Source organism: Taurulus bubalis, assembly GCF_910589615.1.
Source record: "Taurulus bubalis genome assembly, chromosome: 16".
NCBI classification, from domain to species: Eukaryota; Metazoa; Chordata; class Actinopteri; order Perciformes; family Cottidae; genus Taurulus; species Taurulus bubalis.
Window position 1 is genome coordinate 3,129,906 of NC_136604.1, and position 22,129 is coordinate 3,152,034.

Genomic DNA, 22,129 nt, shown 5'->3' on the forward strand with positions numbered 1-22,129 from the left:
TGAACTACAGCGGTGACTTATTACGTTTGACAGAATTGTTTGCAATTATATGTGTATCTATATAAGTATACATACATAAAATACATATTTATAAAGACAATATATATATACAATGATATAGGTTAGGTTACTTTATTTGTATCTGTAGGTAGACTTGGTGAATATGTGGATCTGTATTTCTGTATCTGTTATTTTGAGTGTATGTGTGTGGGTTCACCGTATATTGATGTTCACATGTTCAAGATGCTATTCAGTTATATTAGAGCCTACGTAGGTAACCAATGAAAATGTGCAAAAGACTTGAAGTTCCAAAGAGGGATTCATAAATATTTAGGGGTTTGTTAATATTGCGTAGTATCTCTATTGATATTGTCTTTAATAAGGAATCTGCATGTTGTTTAGTTTGTTGCATACGCCTAATAAATACCAAACTGTGTTTCAAGGCAGTTAATGTATCTTGGGTGTGTCAAAGTTAAATAACTGTTTAATAAGAAAGGGTAAAATACACAAGATAAAAGGACTAAATAAGAGGCACAGACCTTTTATTTGACTACATAGATTCTATTGGAGGCACCGCCAGTTAATTCAGATTTCAGAATAAGAGAGCAACGGTTGTAGGAACCATTATATTAACAGGTCATAGCGCCATCACTTTTAAAACTACCCAGCACCCCGCCCATAGTACTACTACACCTATCAGATTCATATAATACTATATAGCTACATGGGACGGGTGTTACATAAACAAACACAATATATATCAAATGATGTGTATATGTTCATATAAATATATGTATTTATATATTTATAAACACAATATACACTCACCTAAAGGATTATTAAGAACACCTGTTCAATTTCTCATTAATGCAATTATCTAATCAACCAATCACAAGGCAGTTGCTTCAATGCATTTCGGGGTGTGGTCCTGGTCAAGACAATCTCCTGAACTCCAATCTGAATGTCAGAATGGGAAAGAAAGGTGATTTAAGCAATTTTGAGCGTGGCATGGTTGTTGGTGCCAGACGGGCCGGTCTGAGTATTTCACAATCTGCTCAGTTACTGGGATTTTCACGCACAACCATTTCTAGGGTTTACAAAGAATGGTGTGAAAAGGGAAAAACATCCAGTATGCGGCAGTCCTGTGGGCGAAAATGCCTTGTTGGTGCTAGAGGTCAGAGGAGAATGGGCCGACTGATTCAAGCTGATAGAAGAGCAACGTTGACTGAAATAACCACTCGTTACAACCGAGGTATGCAGCAAAGCATTTGTGAAGCCACAACACGCACAACCTTGAGGCGGATGGGCTACAACAGCAGAAGACCCCACCGGGTACCACTCATCCACTACAAATAGGAACAAGAGGCTACAATTTGGAAAAAGTTTAATTTGGAAAGTAGAATATCAAGCTGAACATCTCAAACACCTGCGTAGTTATTTCGATAAAATTGCGCATTTAAACTATTAAACATTTGAAGTATAAGAATTCCCATATCACTGGGGTCCATATGCTTTATGTAATGCCATTCCAGCCCCCTTGAGGGTGATAAAGCATAAACAATCTGATGGAGTTTCCGGCCACAAGAGGTGAAAGTAGAACCTCCTTGAACCTCCTCCTATTAGCCATTTTTTAAACAACGCAGGTGTGTAAACTGAACACAGACACAGACTTCCATACCTCATCTACATATTATCTACAGACAAAAGAAAATGATCCAGGCAGTGTGTGTACAACTGGGGTGCAAAACTGGCGCAATAATATTCTTGTGTTTTTGATTATTATTGTAATCCATATTCGTGATGCAGAAAGGAAATCTGTAATAATACCTCAAAAGTCTCTGTCTCTAATTGTTAAATGATAAGGAACATGGAAAAAAACAAAATTCATACAAAGTAGGCCTTAATTAAAAAAGCCAAAATAATTACAACAATAATGTCAAATATTTAGATCAAACAAAATAGTGTAAAACACCCTCACGGGACACTTAGCAAGAATGGCAGCACTGTTCTTATTCTTTGATAAAAACTTGTCAACAATGGCTTTTCAATTTCTCTCCAGCGAATCTCTTATTTTAAAACTTCTCACACAGGAGCTGGTGCATTGTCTGCCATAATTCTCTATAATCAATAATATACTATTATGGGATAACAACACTACGACGTTCCATTTCCAGTCACACTCACGGACTCAGCTGAATATGTGTTGCTATGCTGTCAGCATTCTTAAAGTGAATACACATCCGCTCATATGCTGACATACAGTATGCTCATAAACTGTGTATGTGTTTTTGTTTTTTGTAAATCATGCAGATTGTTTTCAAGTTGATGCGGCATGATGAACACAGTAAACATAGAACCAGCATGACGAACACAGTAAACATAGAACCAGCATGATGAACACAGTAAACATAGAACCAGCATGACGAACACAGTAAACATAGAACCAGCATGATGAACACAGTAAACATAGAACCATCTGCTGTCAGCTTGACATAAGTACCTGTGAGTTACTCAACATGGCACAAAAAACGACCCATTTAGCAGAAAGAATGGGATTAAATGTACATGTCTTGCCACAATAGTTGTAATGTGAATGCTGCTGAGGATATACATTGTTAATGTTTTAATTGAGTTCTATAGGATATGAGACAAAACGCTGTCTTGTGTTTACAAGGAATAAAAAGAAGATTTGAGGTGATTGTATTGTACATCTGGTGTATTTCCCATATGCCGTTATAGTATGACTGATGGAAGAATAGAAAATATGTGTTTATATGATTTACAATAAGACGAAGAGATCCTGATATCTTCCATCGCAGCAGAAACACTAGTGCCCTCCAATAACCTTTTCAGCAGATGACTGGCTGAACTTGTCTTGACCTCTTGACCCCTTGCACTGGATGCGTCTGCCTCGCTGACATGTCAGAAGCAACATGACCACACAACCCCTCTTCCACTGCTTAGAGGAACCCGGGCTGCTCGGTTTTGCAGTGATTCTGGGCCAATGTTCAACTGTAAGAGAGCCCTATGCCAAATCCTCCACCATCATCATGTTTTCATCTTTGCAGGGGGAGGGAGGGTTGACTGCGAGGCAAAGCGGGGGGAGACACAGACACACGCGGGGCCTAGTCGCCACATCTTTTCATGCGAAGACGCTGTGCCGCTAAACCGTCAGTAAACCGTATTTATTGTGCACTCAATCTATCTTATGTAACAGGTAGCTATGTGATGGCGAGGAGAACTACATACAGGAGGAACACCAAGTGCTGCACTGGTCTGTTCTCGGCTCTCTAGCTCTCCTCCGGTGCATTGGGCGAACTAGCGGTTAGCTCGCCGGCTAGCTTAGGCTAAACCTAGTTAGCTAGCGGTTACAGCGCTCGGCTGATACCCAGACATAGCATCATTTTTAACTACATGTAACGTCAAAGGACTGATTGTTTTAAACAGCATGCCGATATATTAAATAATAGCTTGGTGTATAATGGTATTCAAGGGGGGGAGCTAACACAAGCCACTTAGCTGTACGGTAGACACAGGCATATTGCTCGTTAGCTAGTTTAGAGAGCTATGCAATGGCTAACGTTAGCCTGCAAGAACGATGGTTTGTTGCCATCCGTCTGGGTTTTATCTACAGAGTGGAATGGGACGTATTCTTCACTACGTTAAACCTAGTCAACATAGTCATTGTTTGATACCATTATAGTGTTTCATGTGTATTCAATAATACAGTGTTTTTGCTCAGCCAGTGGTTTACCAGCTGACTGCTTTGCAAAGTCCTGTCTGAACGATACATAAAAAGCCCCAAAAATGCATGAAAGACACACATATTTCTATTGACAAGCATACAGACAGCTCATAACGGTGCAGTAGACTGATGGATGCTAGGTTTGTTTTTCAATTGCATGACCAAATGTACATTATCTGTGCCACATCATTTTTTTATTTGAAGCTCTCCCTTGTGTTGGAATTTCAGACCCGTTTTTGGTTTCCAAAAACAACTCGGGCCCGGGCCTCAGTCCGCGGTCTAGAGTTTGGTAGCAGGCCGCAGACGGGAGTACGTCGGTGTGTAGCTGCCAGTCAGCCCCTGTGGCCCGACCACCATCATGGGAGACAGTAGAGGTGAGAAAATAACGGCACGGATTTTGTCATCAACTATGCGACAACATGAATGTCGAGCAAGAATGGCTTTTAAAATCTGATCTTGATTACAGATACAGCTCTACAAATGATCCTCACACGTTTGTTATCATGACTGTAAACTCAGGCCTATGAAAAGATTATGGTGAAACTAAGTTATAGGCCGTTCAAGACTTGAGAATATATAAATACATTATTCAAGCTTTTTAAAACACATGCCTTCCAGCTGGCACAGGTGACTTACTACCCTGTATTGTGCAACCATTCAAACAAAGTCTGTCAGGGTCAGTCCTCCAAATTCTATCCCACCATTTATTACCATGTATGAGAGGCAGTACTGTGTCGTCAATAATGTACAGTTCAAGGGTTTTGTTAAACCCTTGAACTGTACATTATTGTAGACACAGTACTGCCTCGAGTACCTTATTGCTTTTATAATACGGTTACCTGTGACTTTATAAATAGTAATAGTAAGCTCCCTTTCAGCACAAAATAGTTGTAGCCACCAAACGTTGTGTATTGCATTTCAGCAACAGAGAAAATAGTCTATAAAACTGACTGCCTGGTCAGTAAATCTGACACTTACTGACCAGGCCGGTTGGAAGCAGGGTGGAGGATGACACTCGCGTCGGGAAATTACCAACGTAATTATCTCTCACTAGAAATGATCATGATTTTGTGGTCAAACCCTTTTCATTCCTCATCTTAGTTTCCGGTTTTATGCACTCGCTCCCCGCTAACTAGTCTGCTCTCAGAGCGTTATCTGCTCTGCTCTCCTGATGGTGAGCCGTATCAACGTTTTACTGTACAGCAGGAACAGAGACCACAAATACATTATTCACCTTCTCATTCTCATCAAAAGTCATTCCCCCCAAAATATCAAAGTTTACACAAAACATGTTTGGTAACTGTCAAGCTTGAAATGACAACTAACGGTCGCGCAGTTTAAATCTACCTGTTATTTTAAGTGCACTGATATGGAACGCTCTAAATGTAAACAGGCTGTACAGTACTTTGTGGCTGAATAAACTACACCCCATGACTCACTCTCAACCAATCAGAATGCTTGATTTGATCTACCCGTATTATAATTGCCTTTATCCCAAACACCATACAGTAACATGAGAGCAATGTACCAGTGCAACGCTGATAACGAGCAGCACCAGGGCTCTCTGAACCTCTATTCCTACAGCAGCAAGCAATGGAGAACACGGCAGTGTTGGTGCCATACTTAACATTTTACTATGCACATTTACTATGTAAGTCAGTACTTACGCTCTGTGAAATATGTGACAGAGTTGGAGTTGTACCATTGTCGGACATTGTGGGAGACTTATGAGAACACTAAAATAAAACATGTTTGAGATTTATTTTTCTCAGTATTTAAAAAACGTGATTTATTTGTGTTAGGTTGACTTGATAAGTGTTTACATGGTTGTGCAAGCACTGTCTTCTGTGGGCAACAGTAGGTGATTTATGTGAGCATGTGACTGGTTTATTTCCTTCCAGTGTGTTTGAGGCAAGAAAGATAGACTAGATCAGACGACAAACAAGTACGCAGCCCGAGGCAGTGGAAATGCAGCACACAGCCAGCGGAAGAAAGCCATAACAATACGAACCGCAACATAACCAAAGTTAAAGAAATAAAACAATTGGCACCACAAAACCAGATCAAAAGTACGACAGATTCAAGTCACGGAGCAAAAAGAAGTCAGATGGCGTGAATGCATCCTGAGAAGTGTAGAGAATAATTACTCAACCAAATATTTCCCTTCACTTAGTTTCTTTAGGCGCCACACTCTGGGATGTTAAAAGCAAAGTACATTTTACTGGAATGCTGGGATGCAACAGTTTCTCCTGATGGAAATAAAACACTCAGTTGCAAAAGTCCAGGCTGCTTTAATAGTTATTCTTGTTTAATTAGCAAAAGAAAGATCAATTTATTTGCAAATTATTGGTTGTATATCATCTGTGTCCGCCCATTATTAATTTTTTGCAACAGGTATTAGGTAAATAATTGAATATTATAATTGAATACCAAATAATTGAATTTGTCTTTGATCCTCGTCTCACTTAATAATAAGCTTAGCCATTTTTCACTACATTACTTTTATTAACGATGACATTCGGCCACTTGCTGTTCTCCTTTTCGTCGTGTCAGATTCCCACAGCCCGGACAGTTCGTCTGTCTCCTCCCCTCCATCGGGGCAGCGCTCGCCTCCGCTGGCTCCCTCCGCTGCAGCGTCCATGACCTCCGCGCCTCCCATCAGCACCTCCGGGGTCAACAGCCCCATCAGTAGCATCGGCTCCCCCTTCTCCGTCATCAGCTCTTCACTGGGCTCGCCCTGCCTACCCGGCACGCCCTCGGTGGGCTACGGCCCCATCAGCAGCCCACAGGTAAGGGAGGGCTGTTGTTCCTTGGTGATAGTAATCTGAACATACTATCTCTTCCATGAAGCCGTTTCCCTGTTCTTTCACAGGTCAAATCTAGCCTTTTGGTATTACATTTCAGGCCGGAGAATTCGACAGTTCAAGAATACCTAGAAATTAGCATTAGCAGTCTTAGAGGCAGATATTTTAATAATAATCTCCATTTCAAATACAGCAGAAATTAGAATTTAACATCTTGAAGATGGAAAGCAATACTTTTCTGAAAACACTTGGGGTTTTTGACAATTTCTAAGAATGTACTGATTGTTGAGTGACAGTTAGCAAGTCCTGCTATAATACATTAACAAATCAAATAAATCACACTTTTTAATTTATGCATATCTAAGATTTGAAGATTACGGTCTTTAATTAAATATGTTGTCCTTTCATCACAGATTGTTGATGTATTGGCTGTCACTCTTTCTCTGCCTTTGCTATGGGACTGTACTATTTAGCGACAGATCTTTGTTTCTCTGGTTTTGGCCCCATCTCTCCTTCTCTGTTTGCCTTGATGTTTACATGGTAGTTGTCAGGAGTTTTGTTCTAAACACATTCTCTTATCACCTCTGTTCTTACAAGTTTGTCAGAGGGAAATGAACGCGGCGAGGCAGAGCTTAGAGAGAAGGAAGAACCTACAAAAAGCAAACAAGGGCAACTGCTTTCCTCTCACTCTGAGGTTTTCTGTGTGCTCTTGCTGAGAATTTTGACTTATTACAGAAGTAGAATGAGATTTATGAATTTCATCAACAAAGAAAACTGGTTGTCGTCATTGAGTTCACCTTCTCCTTTGTCGTTCTTTCAGATCAACTCAACAGTGTCCATGTCAGGGCTCCACGCAGTGAGCAGCTCCGATGACGTGAAACCTCCATTGGGCTTGAAGCAGCTGTCTCCCCACAGCCCAGGGCCGATGCTTTCCCAGAAGCGCCTTTGTGCCATCTGCGGAGACAGATCTTCTGGTGACTATCCACCTTAAATACAACTCTTTTCTGCACCTTCCCTTGGAGACAATTTAGAGGCCCTGAGATCCTTAGACATTGAAGCCTTTGCCATTTCTAGCAAATTGTCATTGATCTTGTCTCCTTGCTTTGGCTCTTTTCCTCCCTCCTTCCTTCCCACGCCCTTGCAGGTAAGCACTACGGTGTCTACAGCTGTGAGGGCTGTAAAGGATTCTTCAAGCGCACCGTGCGCAAAGACTTGAGCTACACCTGTCGGGACAGTAAAGACTGTTTGGTGGACAAGAGACAGAGGAACCGCTGCCAGTACTGCCGCTACCAGAAGTGCCTGGCCATGGGCATGAAGAGAGAAGGTGAGCAAGCAGGGGCGACTGTGGCTCAGTATGGAGCAGGGTCGTCCTTCAATCTGAGGATCGGCGGTTCGATGCTCCGCTAGCCCATGTCGATGTGTCCTTGAGCAAGACACGTAACCCTAAATTGCTCCCGTAGCTGCGCCTACGGTGTATGAATGGTTGATAATCTGATGTGGCACCTTCATGGTAGCTCCTCTCATCAGTGTGTGAACGGGTGAATGATGTCATGCAGTGTTAAAGAGCTTTGAGTGGTCAGAAGACTAGAAAAGCGCTGTACAAGTACGGGTCCATTAACCATTCCATGTACTTCAGCACTCCCTGGAGATGGCTGGTTCCTCAGGACCCCTAAATGGATCCCTATCACCATCCAACACACTCAATTATAGATTTGAATGCACTACATGGTGCATTTTCACAAAACGATGATTTGATTTGGGTTTTAAAGTCGCTAAATTATTTGACAAAGCTTTTAAAAAGATTTCTTAACTTTGCTTTTGATTGAGCTGATTGATCAGAACCTCATATTATGTGTTCCTAATCTGGTTCAAGAATATCCAATAGTAACTGAGGGGACAAACATATTGCACTCCTCTTGTAACGCTCCTCAGTGATGATGGTAAACGATGGGGTCATGTCGGTCTCTGGAGCTGCAACAAATTGGTTTCCGTTAACACTGAGTGGGACTGACACTACTAATAAACAGCCCACTACTGATGTGATACCATATGAGAAAATATCATATCAAAACCTTTGGGCCGACAAACTTGGACAAACACAGCGACTGTTTTTGCCAGCCAGAGGCTGCTCAAAACTGGGGACACGACTAGTGTCTCCTTCAGTTTTCTGTCATCCCTTGAACGTCACTTGTATAAAACATAAACGGTATTCATGTTTCTTTTATGGTTTCACTGTAACATTTAAGAACCTTTTTGCTGTTGATTTATATCAAAGCTCCTCATTATATCCATGGTGATTCAGCGTTAAAAATATACCATGAAGGTAAGGTAGGCAACCTGGGCCTGAGGCCCCAAACAGCTATAGATATGTTATGATGATTAGAGGTGAGAAATATGGAATTGCGTTACTATTCTAACTAACTGTACACTAAAATAACTTAAAAACAGGCCCGCAAAGCACTTATAAGTGTGAAACTCAACGATATACTACTGTGTACTTCTACTGAAAAGGAATCATTTGTAGTACTACCTTTACCTGACAATGTGTTGACTCAAAAATAAAAAATATAATGCTTTATTATTCATTAAACTATGTGGAAGCTTGACCTTGAACAGACGTCAACACTAAATGAAAGTGCATTTAGCCAATAACGGATCTCTTTCACTTGAAGTACACATTTCAGTGCGTGGCTCTTACTGTCGTATTAATAGTTTTAGAGCAGACCTTCTTCATCTACCACTGTTAATACCAAAACTCCCAATCAAGAGAAAGCAGAAAAGTGAAGCAAGACCGCGTTTGCCTAGGACCCCCAAATCACTAAATTAGCCCCTGAAGGACACCCAGCTCACTGTTACTCGTGGTCAGAAACATCAGTGAAATACACTTCGTAGAGATCATTTCTAAATTCGCTTGTTTGACAAAACCACCAGTGTTAAAAAGGCTTATGAAGCGTGTTATAAAGAGCATGGCTGTAATTAGCGGTGGCGTTCTGCTGACGGGAACGTTATTATTGTTATAAGTGACTGGGGCAATACTGTCTTGCACCAAAAAAATCGTATCCAAGTTGCGTTTTACTCAGTCAAGCCGGTGAAATACTCTCTGGTTTGATTCAGTTTCCAGTGGTCTGTGCGCTGGTTTTGACTCCACGGAGGTGAAGGAGAGCGTGGGTACAGAGTGAACCGCAGTCACAGAGCGCTGTTCGTTTGTTCAACGTTTATTGAACGCGCCGCTTGTCTAAATTGCCCCAAACTGGACACACGCCCCTCCTTGGGTTCTCAGCAGCACGTCGGCCAATGTGTGAAGTAGATTGGCTGAGCGGTAGTCGAGATATGAGACGGACATGCAGACAGAGATTCCTTTTATAGTTTGATAAAAAGCGTAAACTCCACCGTTAAGTCCCTTTAGCAGATATAAAACTGCTCCTTTTAACTACAGTACCAGTATGTTGGAAATCAAACATCAAACTTGAAAACTCTCATGAAAATGAGTTTACCAGTGCATTTCTAAGTATATCCTCATGATATAGGTAAGAGCTAACTGTACTGCGTTCAGTGCTTTATCACATAAGTTATATATTAAGCACATTACGATGCTACTTATATTTTAGTGTGATGATGAATCCGTTTATGTTTGATAAGTTGTTGAGATGTGTGGCTGTGCTGTTGTTTGTAACGATCACTGTAGTCATGGAGTATTAAGTCAAAAGAGATGAAAGAGACATTGAAGACAGCTGCTGTTTGTGGGAGGCCCTTTCTATGCAAGCTGCCTAAACCCGTAAATCCTGAGCCTAATGTTTTAACTTCACCCGTAACCTTAAAGCTAGGGTTGCTAATCTTAAGAAACTAGCAAGTGTACGCTAGATTTAAAAGAAATGGTCCAACCGAAAACTAACTCCTGTCCAATGACAGTAGCTAGCAGCAATAGCTCCAAAAGTTGCCACACCTAGCAAGAAAATCTGGACCCACGTTGTCAACGCTGACCGCCCGTCCCCTCAGGTCTCCCTCTGATAGAAAAATGTACTCGACACCTGGTGGTAAAATCACTGATCCAGACATGTATTCTGTGCAAATAGGAGCAGAGACAGAATTACACAACATGATATGTGAATATGTGAATCCTGGAGCAGAGAGTTACCTCCTTAAATAAATTAATGACACAATCACAGAAGCTCGTCTTTAGATTACCTTGCATGGTCATAAGAAGGAACACCATGTTCTTCAAACAGAGGCATCCCCAGTCTCATGACTCTATCAGGAGGTCACTTGAAAAGCATACGTATGTTTTAACAGGAAAGTAGGGCAAATGAGAAGCCACAAGCGTTTACACAGTATATGATTAATAAACAGAACATATGATTATTAATATAACCGTGAAACAGTAATTGATTAAGAGTAAATACGTTTTTTCTTCCAACACCCTCCAAAGCCACTCCCCCAACAATGTCACAACGAAGGTAAACAACAAACATGGCTCTTGTGAGGCCTCGAGCCGGTCATTTCCTTCGGGCAGAATGAATGACTGGCCCGGCTTATTACAGTCCTGCAACAACCACAGGGACCCAATTATCTTTCTTTCTTTCTTTCTTTAGTTTTTTGTCAGAGCATTTGATTTGTTGATCACTGTCTGGATGTAATGAGAATTTCAACCAAAAATATCAAAAACGTTTTTAAAGAAGACTACCAACCCTACCTTCTACGTGAGATATGACACCTAATCTATGACGAGTAGTAAATGCATCAGTAAATGTAGCAGGGTTGATATTTTTCAGAGCTTCAGTGATGTTTGTACAACAGGGGATAGACAGAGCGAGAGGTAGAGGGGGAGATGGGGGTGGGTAAGCCTTGTATACACTAACCCCCTTTCCCCCTCTCTTCCTCTTTTTGTTTCCTCTCGTTCTCTCTCTCCCCCCCACCCCTCCTTCTGTAGTGGCCAAGATGAACGACAGATGTAAGGAGAAGAGGGAGGGAGGGGTGTGTGTCTGTGTCTGCATGAGTGAGCGAGAACAGAGAGATATTACTTTGCTAATCGACGAGTAGGAGCTAGTTTTAAATGTCGCTCCATGGTTTGTTGCCAGTGCTCAGAGGTGGACCCGTGCCAGCCTCGAATCACTCCCCCGTGTTTATTTTTTAACCTTTATAGAGCCAGGGAAAGTTTGCAGAGCATGCACACTCCTTTTAATCTTCATCCTATTGTGCTGCAAAGCTTCTTGTTGTTTACTCCCACCTGTAGAGTCACAGTGACGACAGTCGGCCACAGAGCAGTTCCACTTTTGTCCACGGGTGTTAACTTCCATTTTTGAGGATGCTTTGATTTGAAGAAGGATAGATGTTCATTGAATTTCCCACACAGATATTTTTGAAGCGAGTTTTGGCTTCCAAAGTGGCAGCTTTCAGCCACGAGCCGGCTTTCAAAACCTGTGGCCACTGGCACGCCTTTGTCTTTGTTCCGCATTAAACACGACACGGTGAGCATGAAGTCAAGAGTTTATCAATGTCTTTGCGTTGCTTGACATTAAGTGTACCTACTAGGATTCAAACGGAAATAACTTTCTTCAAAGTGTTTCCAGACACGTTATTGATCAAGAATGAATCCTCCACCAAAGAATACACCATGCTTGTTTTTTCTTTTTATTATTTATTATTTATTATTCCGGTTTATTGCCAAGTACGCATACAAGGAATTTGGCGTGATTGGTGCAGAACAATGAACACAAGACAACAAGACGTTATTTAAAAATAGAAAACAATAAACAATTGATATGTGCTGTTTTCACAGTATTTGAATCATAAAGAAGCAATGACATCACTTACAATGGCTGCTCTCCAAGAAATGACGAAAACAGTAAACGTAATTTATTATTTCCCTTCTGGAAAATGTAAATCTGTGAGCCTGTTGGTTAATACAGCCCCGTGTATTTAAACACTGACGGTCTCTGTTGTGTTTAACTATCAGCGTGGATATCTTCCATCGCTCACTTTTGTAATTGGTGAACGCGGAGGCCTCTTGGCCTTTTCTCTCATTCAAATCCATGTTAGTGAACATGTCAGTGATCCTAAACATACAACCAAGATGGTCGGTCCTCATGGTGGGATGTTCTTCATTCAGCAGGCCAGTCGCACAGCCTTAGTCTCTGTCTACTGATGTCTTCACTTCCTGCAATTACCTTTGGTCCCCTACAACTGGGTTGCTGTGTTTTAATATCACTGCATGGGGTAGAATTCATTGGATGTATGTATTTAAACCTGTCTGCAGTAACCTGCAGGGCAGCACATGTGTTGGGGCAAGTGGAACGCCATAACAACGTTATTGTGATGTGTTCCAATGTAGTTTTTGGCAAGAAACTTGAATTGATCCAGTTGTTTGAAGGAGATGTTTTCACAGCATTATAAAATAGATATTAGAGCGGGAGTTATGCCTTGGTTACCTTCTGAACACTGATTAAAGCTACTAATGTTCCCAAAGAAAGTTAGACTGAAGCAAACATTAAAAAAGAAATACAAAACATGTGTTTCCTTTTGAAAGTAACCTCTATACTAAACGATGTCAAGTAAAAAGATAACATTTAATTTATTTTTTTCCGTAAATTTGATTTACTTTTTAAAAAGTCTACGTTTCCCATCTCAAACCAGTAGGTTTGCCTATTGGGACAGAAACACCACAAAACAGAAACACCACAGCCACTTCCCACAGCGCTGAAAAAGGTTAACGTAGCCACGACCAGATTTATTGGACTTCATGAAAATTAGAAACCGACTTGTACTTAATCTGGAGAAGGTATGAAAAGAAAAATGATGTCCTGAAATTAAATCTGGGCAAAATCCCGACAGGGATCAGATTACAATGTTATGTTTTTTTGTAATTCCCTCCTTATTGGTGATTAAAAACAATTAGTTAATAATAATGTTTTTAGTTGTCCATTTCTGCCTTGGCAGTGGGCCTGAAAGTAAAGAAAAGTATGAAAGACAGAATGAGAGACTTTGGATGTATCATGAATTGTACACATCTGTTTCTTTTCTTACACGTTGCTTTTCTTTCTTTCATTTGTGTATCCCATCCTCTCTCTCTTCATCTCCTCTCTCTCCATCCATCCTGTTGTCTGGTGTCCATCCATCCTTCTCATCGTCGTTTGCTCCTCCCCTGCCTCTTGTTCTCTTTCTTTTGCTGTTATTCTCGTCTTAAATGATGTCCTATGATCACGACCATGGCCTGCCTGCCCAAGCCCTTTGCTTCGGTAAATTGTCCATTCCTTTGCTCTGGCACCTTTCCTGCTTCTCTGTTCTTTCATACTGTCCTCCTCTCTCTCACCCTCCCCACACACAACGTATCCTCTCTGCTCTTCTGACTCTTTGTCTCATCCTCCCCGTCTCTTGTCCTTCATTGTTTTTCTCCTGTGCTTCCCCCCGTCCTGCAGCTGTCCAGGAGGAGCGGCAGAGGAACAGGGAACGGGAGGGCGAGGCTGAGTCGACCAGCGTGGTGAACGAGGAGATGCCGGTGGAGAAGATTTTGGAAGCGGAGATGGCCGTGGAGCAGAAAACAGAGCTTCACACAGACGGAGGTTCAGGTGGCAGCTCTGTGAGTAGACTGGATGTGGAAATGATCCACAAGCTCCTCCTTTAACACTATTATTACAATACAATACACATATTGGAACTTATTCTTTACTTCATTCAAGTATATAATCATACTTATATTTGGTCAAAGACTGCAGGATTGTTTTGACAATCGTCCCATTCAGTTGGTACGAATAATACACACCTCTAAATCTGCTTTCTTCAGCCCAACGATCCTGTCACCAACATCTGCCAGGCAGCTGACAAGCAGCTCTTCACCCTGGTGGAGTGGGCGAAGAGGATCCCTCACTTCTCTGAGCTGGCCCTGGACGACCAGGTCATCCTGCTGCGCGCAGGTGAGTCTGCCTCTCGACGCTGAATGGATCAGTGGGGAACGCGCTGACGGGTTCGCCCTTTTTACACCGAGGTTCAGCAACGCTGCCGTTACATGTCGTCCATCTGCCACTGCGGCTGGTGGATTCCAAAACTTATCAGCCACTCGACAGGTTTTATCTTGGCTGGTAAGTGAAGCAAATCTAGCAGCCCTTGGACATTCTCCCAACATTTGGCTGATAGCTGGTGTTGATTTCCAAACCTGGAAGTAACCCCTGTGGTTAGTTTTTCTTTGTAATTCACGGGGGATCTGGTTGGCCCAGCCTTTTGTCCCATTTTAAACATGGAACTAAAAATAGTCTTATCTCTTATCTGGAGGAATCATTTCTAAAGTTTTGGTTCTGCGGTGCGTGAATGTTAGTTACTCCTGATGGGCAGGTGGTACCTTCATGGTAGCTCCTCCCACCAGTGTGTGAATGGGTGAATGATGTCATGTAGTCAGGGTTCTTATGTTCATGGAAAACCTGTAAAAGTCAAGGCATTTTAAAATGGTTATTTCCAGGCCTGGAAAAGTCCTTGAAAAATATAAAATCCCAAAAGTTTAGTAAAAGTCATGTAAATGTGTTATATTCATGTGTTCATGTCGTTCATTTACGCTGAGTTTGAAATACATAAAATGCTTAAAAACTCACATCTGATTTAATTCACTATACACATTGAACGTCTCCAACAGGCTGGAATGAACTCCTGATTGCGTCGTTCTCGCATCGCTCCATCTCCGTGAAGGATGGGATCTTACTGGCCACCGGCCTGCACGTGCACAGGAACAGCGCTCACAGCGCCGGCGTGGGAGCCATCTTTGACAGGTAATACACAGACGCATACGTGCACAAAGAACATCTCTCTGACTGACATGCCACACCAGGGATTTCCCTAGAATTCATAAGTTTGGCCCAACTGGAGAGGACATGCCATCATAAACAATATTAGTGCTTTTTCAAAGACCTTTCTACTCCACTGAGAATAGATCCACAGTAATAGGACCGCCTACCTTAAGCCTAAACTAGATCCACAGTCCCCTCTTGACTTCACCTGGTAAACCCACATCGGTCCTGAGAGCTAGATAAAGAAAGACAGAAAGAAAGAACACTTAGTGACTGGGGTGATACTTTACTGTGTCCTACTGTTTGGTTGCAGCAACTGTGTTCTGCGTTGGCAGTGATTGGCTGAGAGACTTTGCTTCTTTAGTACTGCTTGTAGGGCGACAGCATGGGGTGGCTGGGGACTAATGCTTACCCAGAGACATGCATGTGCACACACAGACACAATACTAACTATTATATCATAAGGCAGTCCCTTAAAATACTTTAAATCATATTAATATGATAGTTTACACCCCATTGTTGTGCAGAATGTTGTGGAGGCCCTGGCAATATATTTTAAGGGACGTCTTCTTTTCTGCTTTTCAAAGAATAATTGTTTTGTGATCTCATCCGGCATAAAGACTCTTGTTGTAAAGTACACTCTTCGCATAAACCAGACTTTTACTGACCATAATATTTAGATGCACAATATTCTAATAATATGTACTTAATAAGCATACGGCAATCACTGCCAGTCTTTATATTATCTGAGGTCACAACGTTCTACAATAAGTTATTCAATAAATAATTTTATAGAAATCCTACTATAGTAGGATTAGAGAAAATCACTATTTCTGACCAAATACCTCAATATTGATATTGCGAAGATATTGTAGGGTTGATTATTTCACAATCTTTAGAAAGTGAGATTTTGGATAAATAATCATCAGTAATGTGGATATAATGGCTAAAAGTCTGAGTTAGAAAAATGAATCACTTTACTGTCCTGCGTCTTTAAAACAAGAACAAGACTAAATGTTTTAACATATTAAGATATTCAAAGTCATAGACAATAACTAATACCGATATATTGCCCAGCCCTCTCTATCTATTTGATTAATGGCCGCCGGTATAAGACAGTCCAGAGTCATTAACAAGTCCATCTAAAACAAGTCGGTTGGTTTGAGATCCTGAAACACTTATTCCATAATCACCAGAAAACCAAACCTGAACATTACTGCCATGCAGCCTCTCCAGCCTTCTGCCCGTTGCATCAACCATCAACTGTTTCCTCCAAAGTCAAGTGTCATGTTTTTGAAATGCCACTAGAAACCAATAATGAGAGAACTGAAATCCTAACATTGTATTGTTATTGATGGGAGAGGTTTAGGACGTGACACCAGAGGTAGATCACATCGACAGGCTTCCTTACGTTATCACATGCTTTGGTTAAAAATAAAAACGTCATCACAATGTGTCAATACACTGTTAATTACACAGTAATTACATTGTTATACGGGATGAACTTGTGCCTAGAAATCAGGTCAGGTTTACAGCAAGCTCATGGCAAACGGCTCACTGATTTCCCTCTGATACTTGTTCCTTTCCTCATAGCGCTGCTCTCTTCTTGCATCGGCGTCCTACTTTGTCAAGCAGGATGTAAAACACAAATGTCTTCCTAGGAAAGCCTAGACTAACGCAACTACTCCAGCTTTTTGTAGAAAACCCAACGACGCGACAGAAAAGGATTTCACAACTAAATTACAAAAGAGAAAACGGAATATTTGACAAACGGGAAAGGTGGGCAGCTACGACCTTTGTCCTTCTGAACAGCACTACTTTACAATCAATGACAAGAATAAAGATAGTAAGCGCCCATCTCTTCCGTTTTAATGTCTTTTCCTGTTCTCTTTTGTTGATTTCTGAGTTAAACTTTTTTTGGTGGTTGTTTGTCGTTTATTTGTTTTCTTAAAGGGACGGTGTTTAGGTGGATTCTATTTGTATAAATGGAATACAATTTCTAGCTATGTTTTCATGAGCGTAGAATCACCTGAAAGTATTTGTTAGCTGAGAATGAGCCCTTCGTATCTACATAGGAGGCGAGTCCTCTTCACCAGGTCTGACATTCATACAGTAGCCCAGAATGGACAAACCCAACACGGCTCAAGAGAGAGCCTTGTGCCATTTTTGTACTCGGACACGCTTGGAAAAGGAAGGAATGAGCCTCTGTTTTTCACACAATAGCCACAGTTAAGTGAAACCTTCTCATCTAGTCATCTTCATGTCTTCAACATGTATTGACGCCGTGTTTTTAAACCCTATTATTGATAGTTTTTCATCATTTAAAAGGAAGGAAAAGGGTTGGTGAATGTTTGGCCAAGATGCGTGTTTGATAGGAATGACTTGAGGTTGTTGCTCAAAGCCTGTGACCGTCCACACTACCTGGGATGGATTTGATTGGCTGTAGCGTACTATGGTCACCATTACACAGACGGATACAGGGACAACCGCGTCGTCATAAAATATATAGATATACATTTCTCCCTTTTGGTTCCTATTTCTTTACGGGACAATTTACAAGGCAAATACAGTGTGGATGCTGGAGCAGACTAAAACATGACAAAACCAGTTACTTTTCATGATGTATGCTTAGCGAGGAACACCTGTTGAGGGTTAATCGTTTTCCTACTGAACATGTGTACTAATGATTTTCTGCTTTAATGCATTTGGCTCATAAGATTTATTATAACCTCCTTTTCTGCTTATTTGAATCCATGTGAATATAGCTTGCCTTGTGTAAGACTACAGTTTATGTCATGAAGCGAACCAAGTGTTTATCAGAGGTACACATATAGAAATATCCGTGTTTGGGTGCAAGTGCACGATAAATCAAACATGAAATATGTGAACAATCCTCATGCATACAGTTCTCTATAACAGTTTGAAAACACATCAAGTACCACTACAGATTGTCACTCTGTGAAATCATATGTAAGCACTGACCATCTGTACAGCTGAAGAGCTCAGAAAACAGTCAGAGTTCTGTTATAACAATGTACCTGTGTAATGACATTGTAATAACACATTGTGATTGAATACACAGGGCGCACAATGCCGAGGTTGGGGCCATATTTGACAGGTAATTACGCCTCCACACAAACACCTTTCTGAAACCCCTCCTCTTGAAACAAACTCAGAACCAAAGCTGGGAGGTTGATGCTCTCGGGCGTCTCCGCAGCTCTGCAGAAGATATGCAAGATATTAGTCTGAACAACAGCCACTGAGAACAGTTTGATCCGATCCCCCAGTAAACGTTATGGTTTAGATGACAAAGAGCAGTACTGTATTTTGAATTAGCACCATGTTTGGTTTGTGGCGTTGACTGCCAAAAGCCTCTTCCAATTGCCTGCAGGGTACTTTTCATCTTTTGTCCATCGTCAAAGCCTTTTTCTTCCCAAACCAAATGCTTGTCGCGCCTTACCAGACCACAAGGAGCAAATCGAAATGTGTGGGCAAGCGTTCCCAGGGCATGAGCAGAGGGACTAGACGCTATGTGACCCCAGTGCAGGCAGGTCCGTGTGTTTGGTGCCCTGCCTTAGCGCTTGGGCCTTTTAGAGGTGGTGTCGGCCCTCTTCTGGGACGACGTACTGATGCTAGGGTGCGTCCCAAACATCACTGCAAACTGTAGAAAAGAACTTCATGTAAATGCACTATATTGTGGGCTTGGTCTGTGAAAATGTCAGTTTCTGATGACGGAGTAGCAAATACACTAATAGCCATCACTCCCCGCGTCTGCATAGTCCTCTCCTCTTTCATCAAAGTCATATTCCAGGCAGCAGAGCACAAGTAGTTACAGTTTTTAAGTTTCACTGACATTTTATATATTATGGCGCTTCACATCTGATGATGCATGATGACTCATTTGATTAAAAATGTATGAATTTGTTGGTAAGTTGGTGTTAACTCTTTTTCTGCCAAGTAAAATGGTCTTTTCTGCTGTTTGCATGCACTTCTCTTGAATAACAAGAAGCCTTTCTTACTTCCTTAGGTTTCAAGATGTGTGAAGCATATAAAAGAATGAATGGATGGCATTTAAAGGCCCCATCCAAAAAAAGATCAAATTAACATTTGTAAATCAAAACTTTGGTTTTCCCACATGACTCCACACTGAACAAGGAATCCAATAACGGAGAAAAGCTCACTAACTACTTACCGAACTGTTCTGGACTGTTGATGCATGTGTTAGTGGAGTACTGAGACTCATGTCCTGCACACGTTGTGTGAGAGTTTGTAAACCAAGGTTTTCATTTGGTTTTGCCCACGTTTACTTCAATTCAAGACATTTTTCCTGTTATTTCCTTCTTCGTTCAGCGAGAGGCATGAGAGAGAAACTTTCTTTAAGAATCCAAAGGTAGCATGGGATGAGTCATGTATATTACAAAAGATTATTCTCTGTGTGAAGCATTCCTTTAAAGTATAAAGTACCGCAACCAAATTCCTATGCATTCTTTACACCTTAGCACAGATGCAGAACCCTTGAATTGTATGAAATAAGGCATTTCCCCCCAAAAAAAGCTGTGAATTTGGTGTCCTTGTAAGAAGATTGGTCTAAAATATGAGTGAGTTCTAGCACCAGGAGAATGAAAGCGTGTTTAGTCCCTGAACCTTGGAGTCATCGGTTAAGATGGTGGAAAGCCTGAAACCTAACAGGAAACTATAACGTTTTTACTCTCCAGCCATAGTAGATTTTCATCATTTGGCCCTTTCACAACACTTTAATAGCAACTAGTGCACTATTGCTAGCACAGTTAATTGCAAACATAACTAATTTAACCCCAATTGTATTAAGTAGAAAAGAAGAAAATGTAATTATCCGCAGCCAGAACTTCCCACTATTTGGTGGCAGCAGTTTGCCTCCCTTGTCAGTTTATCTAGCGTTTGTTGTTTGTTTTCCCCTGTGGAACCTGCAGTCCAGCCATGCTCTATCTAGTTTACACATGAAGCCTTTCCATTGAGACGTAACCGTGAATACAATGTGATGATGGAGTCTGGTCCCACTCTGTTGTTCTTACGATCTTATTCCCCCTTTCTTCCTCTTGTCTTTATTGCTTTCTCGCTCTTTTTTTCTCCTTATCTTCTTCTCCTCTTGTCCCTTTCCCTCGCCTCCTTTCTACTCCCTAATCTGGAATTGTCTCCAACTGGGATCTCCCTCTGCAAATCTCCTCTCCTCTCTGCAGGGTTTTGACCGAGCTCGTGAGCAAGATGAGAGACATGCAGATGGACAAGACGGAGCTCGGCTGCCTTCGAGCCATCATCCTCTTCAACCCAGGTACGTGGACGTGTGGGGTGGAGATTCACGAGGAAAGAATCGCGAAAGACACCAAACGAGTGGACACACCGAGTCTGGAAAGTCTGGAAAATGTGTTAAATTCCCATGTAGGGATAACGTAGATGTTCTCTGTTTCCATCTGTAGATGCCAAGGGTTTGTCCAACCCCAGCGAGGTGGAGCAGCTGAGAGAGAGGGTGTACGCGTCGCTGGAGTCCTACTGCAAACAGAAGTACCCCGATCAGCAGGGCAGGTACGCTGTAACACACAGACTGAAAAAGAACAGGGGAGGTCTGCTCCGACTACTCCCACAGTGGAGGATTAATCCGCTCATAGCTTTAACATGTAGCCCAGAGCAGCTGGTGTGACGCGGGGCTTCCTACCCAGAGTCTTCTTCTGAGATCTCAGTGTTCACGACTTACAGGCCCGTGGTCATTTCTCTGTCTCCTCCGTCGTCCAGGTTTGCAAAGCTCCTCCTCCGGCTCCCAGCGCTGCGCTCCATTGGTCTGAAGTGCCTGGAGCACCTGTTCTTCTTCAAACTGATTGGCGACACGCCCATCGACACCTTCCTGATGGAGATGCTGGAGGCGCCCCACCAGCTCACCTAGAGGACGCCCGGTCCGGTCCGGTCCGGTCCGGATCCGATGCACACCAGGATCGCCAACACGTCACCCCACGTTGGGTCGTTGGGCCTCTCCTGCTGGTTTTACTGTACCGGCTCTGTCTCACACACACACACACACACACACACACACACACATACACACACACACACACACACACACACACACACACACACACACACACACACACACACACACCATCTTATCCCCAAGTTGTTTTCCCACCATAGCGGTTACGACTCAAAGAATACAAGCTCTTTCTACCACACATACAGTTAATGTCCTTATCCTAAATTCTCCTTTTTAGTTTTCCCATTTCACAGTGGGCGTTTTGCTTTGTGTAACTGGTCTACGGCCCTTGTTCTTAACTTTGGTGACTTAGTTACACGGCTAGCCGGTTACTATCTGTCTGGTTTTAGCTTAAAATCAGGTGCATAGGATTTCAATAATTTGTCCATCAAATGATTTCCATTGGTATTGACAGGAGGTGTCCCACAATGGACAGGAAGAGTGAGCGCATCCAATCTCCTATACATTGAACCATTTTAAGCTTTTGTTTGAATAATCATGCAGAAACTTGTTTGAGTTTCTATTCTGAAGTACTGTACTCATGAAATGAGAGCTTTTTTCCAAGGCATTGAGATCCAGGAAAAGGCGAGTGGGAGCACTTTGTTGAACTTTGTTGAACAGACGCTGTCCCTCCCACCCTGATGCGCACAGCGGGCTGTAAGACAACAAGAATGACTTGAATCTTTCCTTTTCTCTATTTGGCAGTTGGTTGGCATTTTAAACAGCTAGAATCTCACAGGAAGTACAGCTTCATGAGAGACAACCTTTTTTTTTGTCTTCTTATCTCCTTGTCCCCCCAAATCCTCCATTTGCT

The 22,129-nt window shown here is 41.9% G+C and overlaps 1 protein-coding gene across 2 annotated transcripts; it reads left to right on the forward strand.

The window, feature by feature from the left end:
* Nucleotides 1–4,103: 4,103 nt before the first annotated feature.
* rxrba (retinoid x receptor, beta a) lies at nt 4,104–21,231 on the forward strand (the record flags this gene model as incomplete). Of its 2 annotated transcripts, none has more annotated exons than XM_079232128.1 (10): nt 4,104–4,119; nt 6,299–6,534; nt 7,370–7,523; nt 7,694–7,873; nt 13,962–14,122; nt 14,327–14,456; nt 15,167–15,299; nt 20,534–20,625; nt 20,771–20,876; nt 21,084–21,231. In XM_079232128.1, the coding sequence occupies 10 exons, from the start codon at nt 4,104–4,106 to the stop codon at nt 21,229–21,231; spliced, it is 1,356 nt and encodes a 451-aa protein (XP_079088254.1). The 2 variants fall into 2 exon arrangements, with proteins under 2 accessions (XP_079088254.1, XP_079088255.1); XM_079232129.1 differs by lacking the exon at nt 4,104–4,119 and adding an exon at nt 18,400–18,435 and having other exon boundaries at nt 6,385–6,534.
* Between the last annotated feature and the right edge of the window lie 898 nt (nt 21,232–22,129).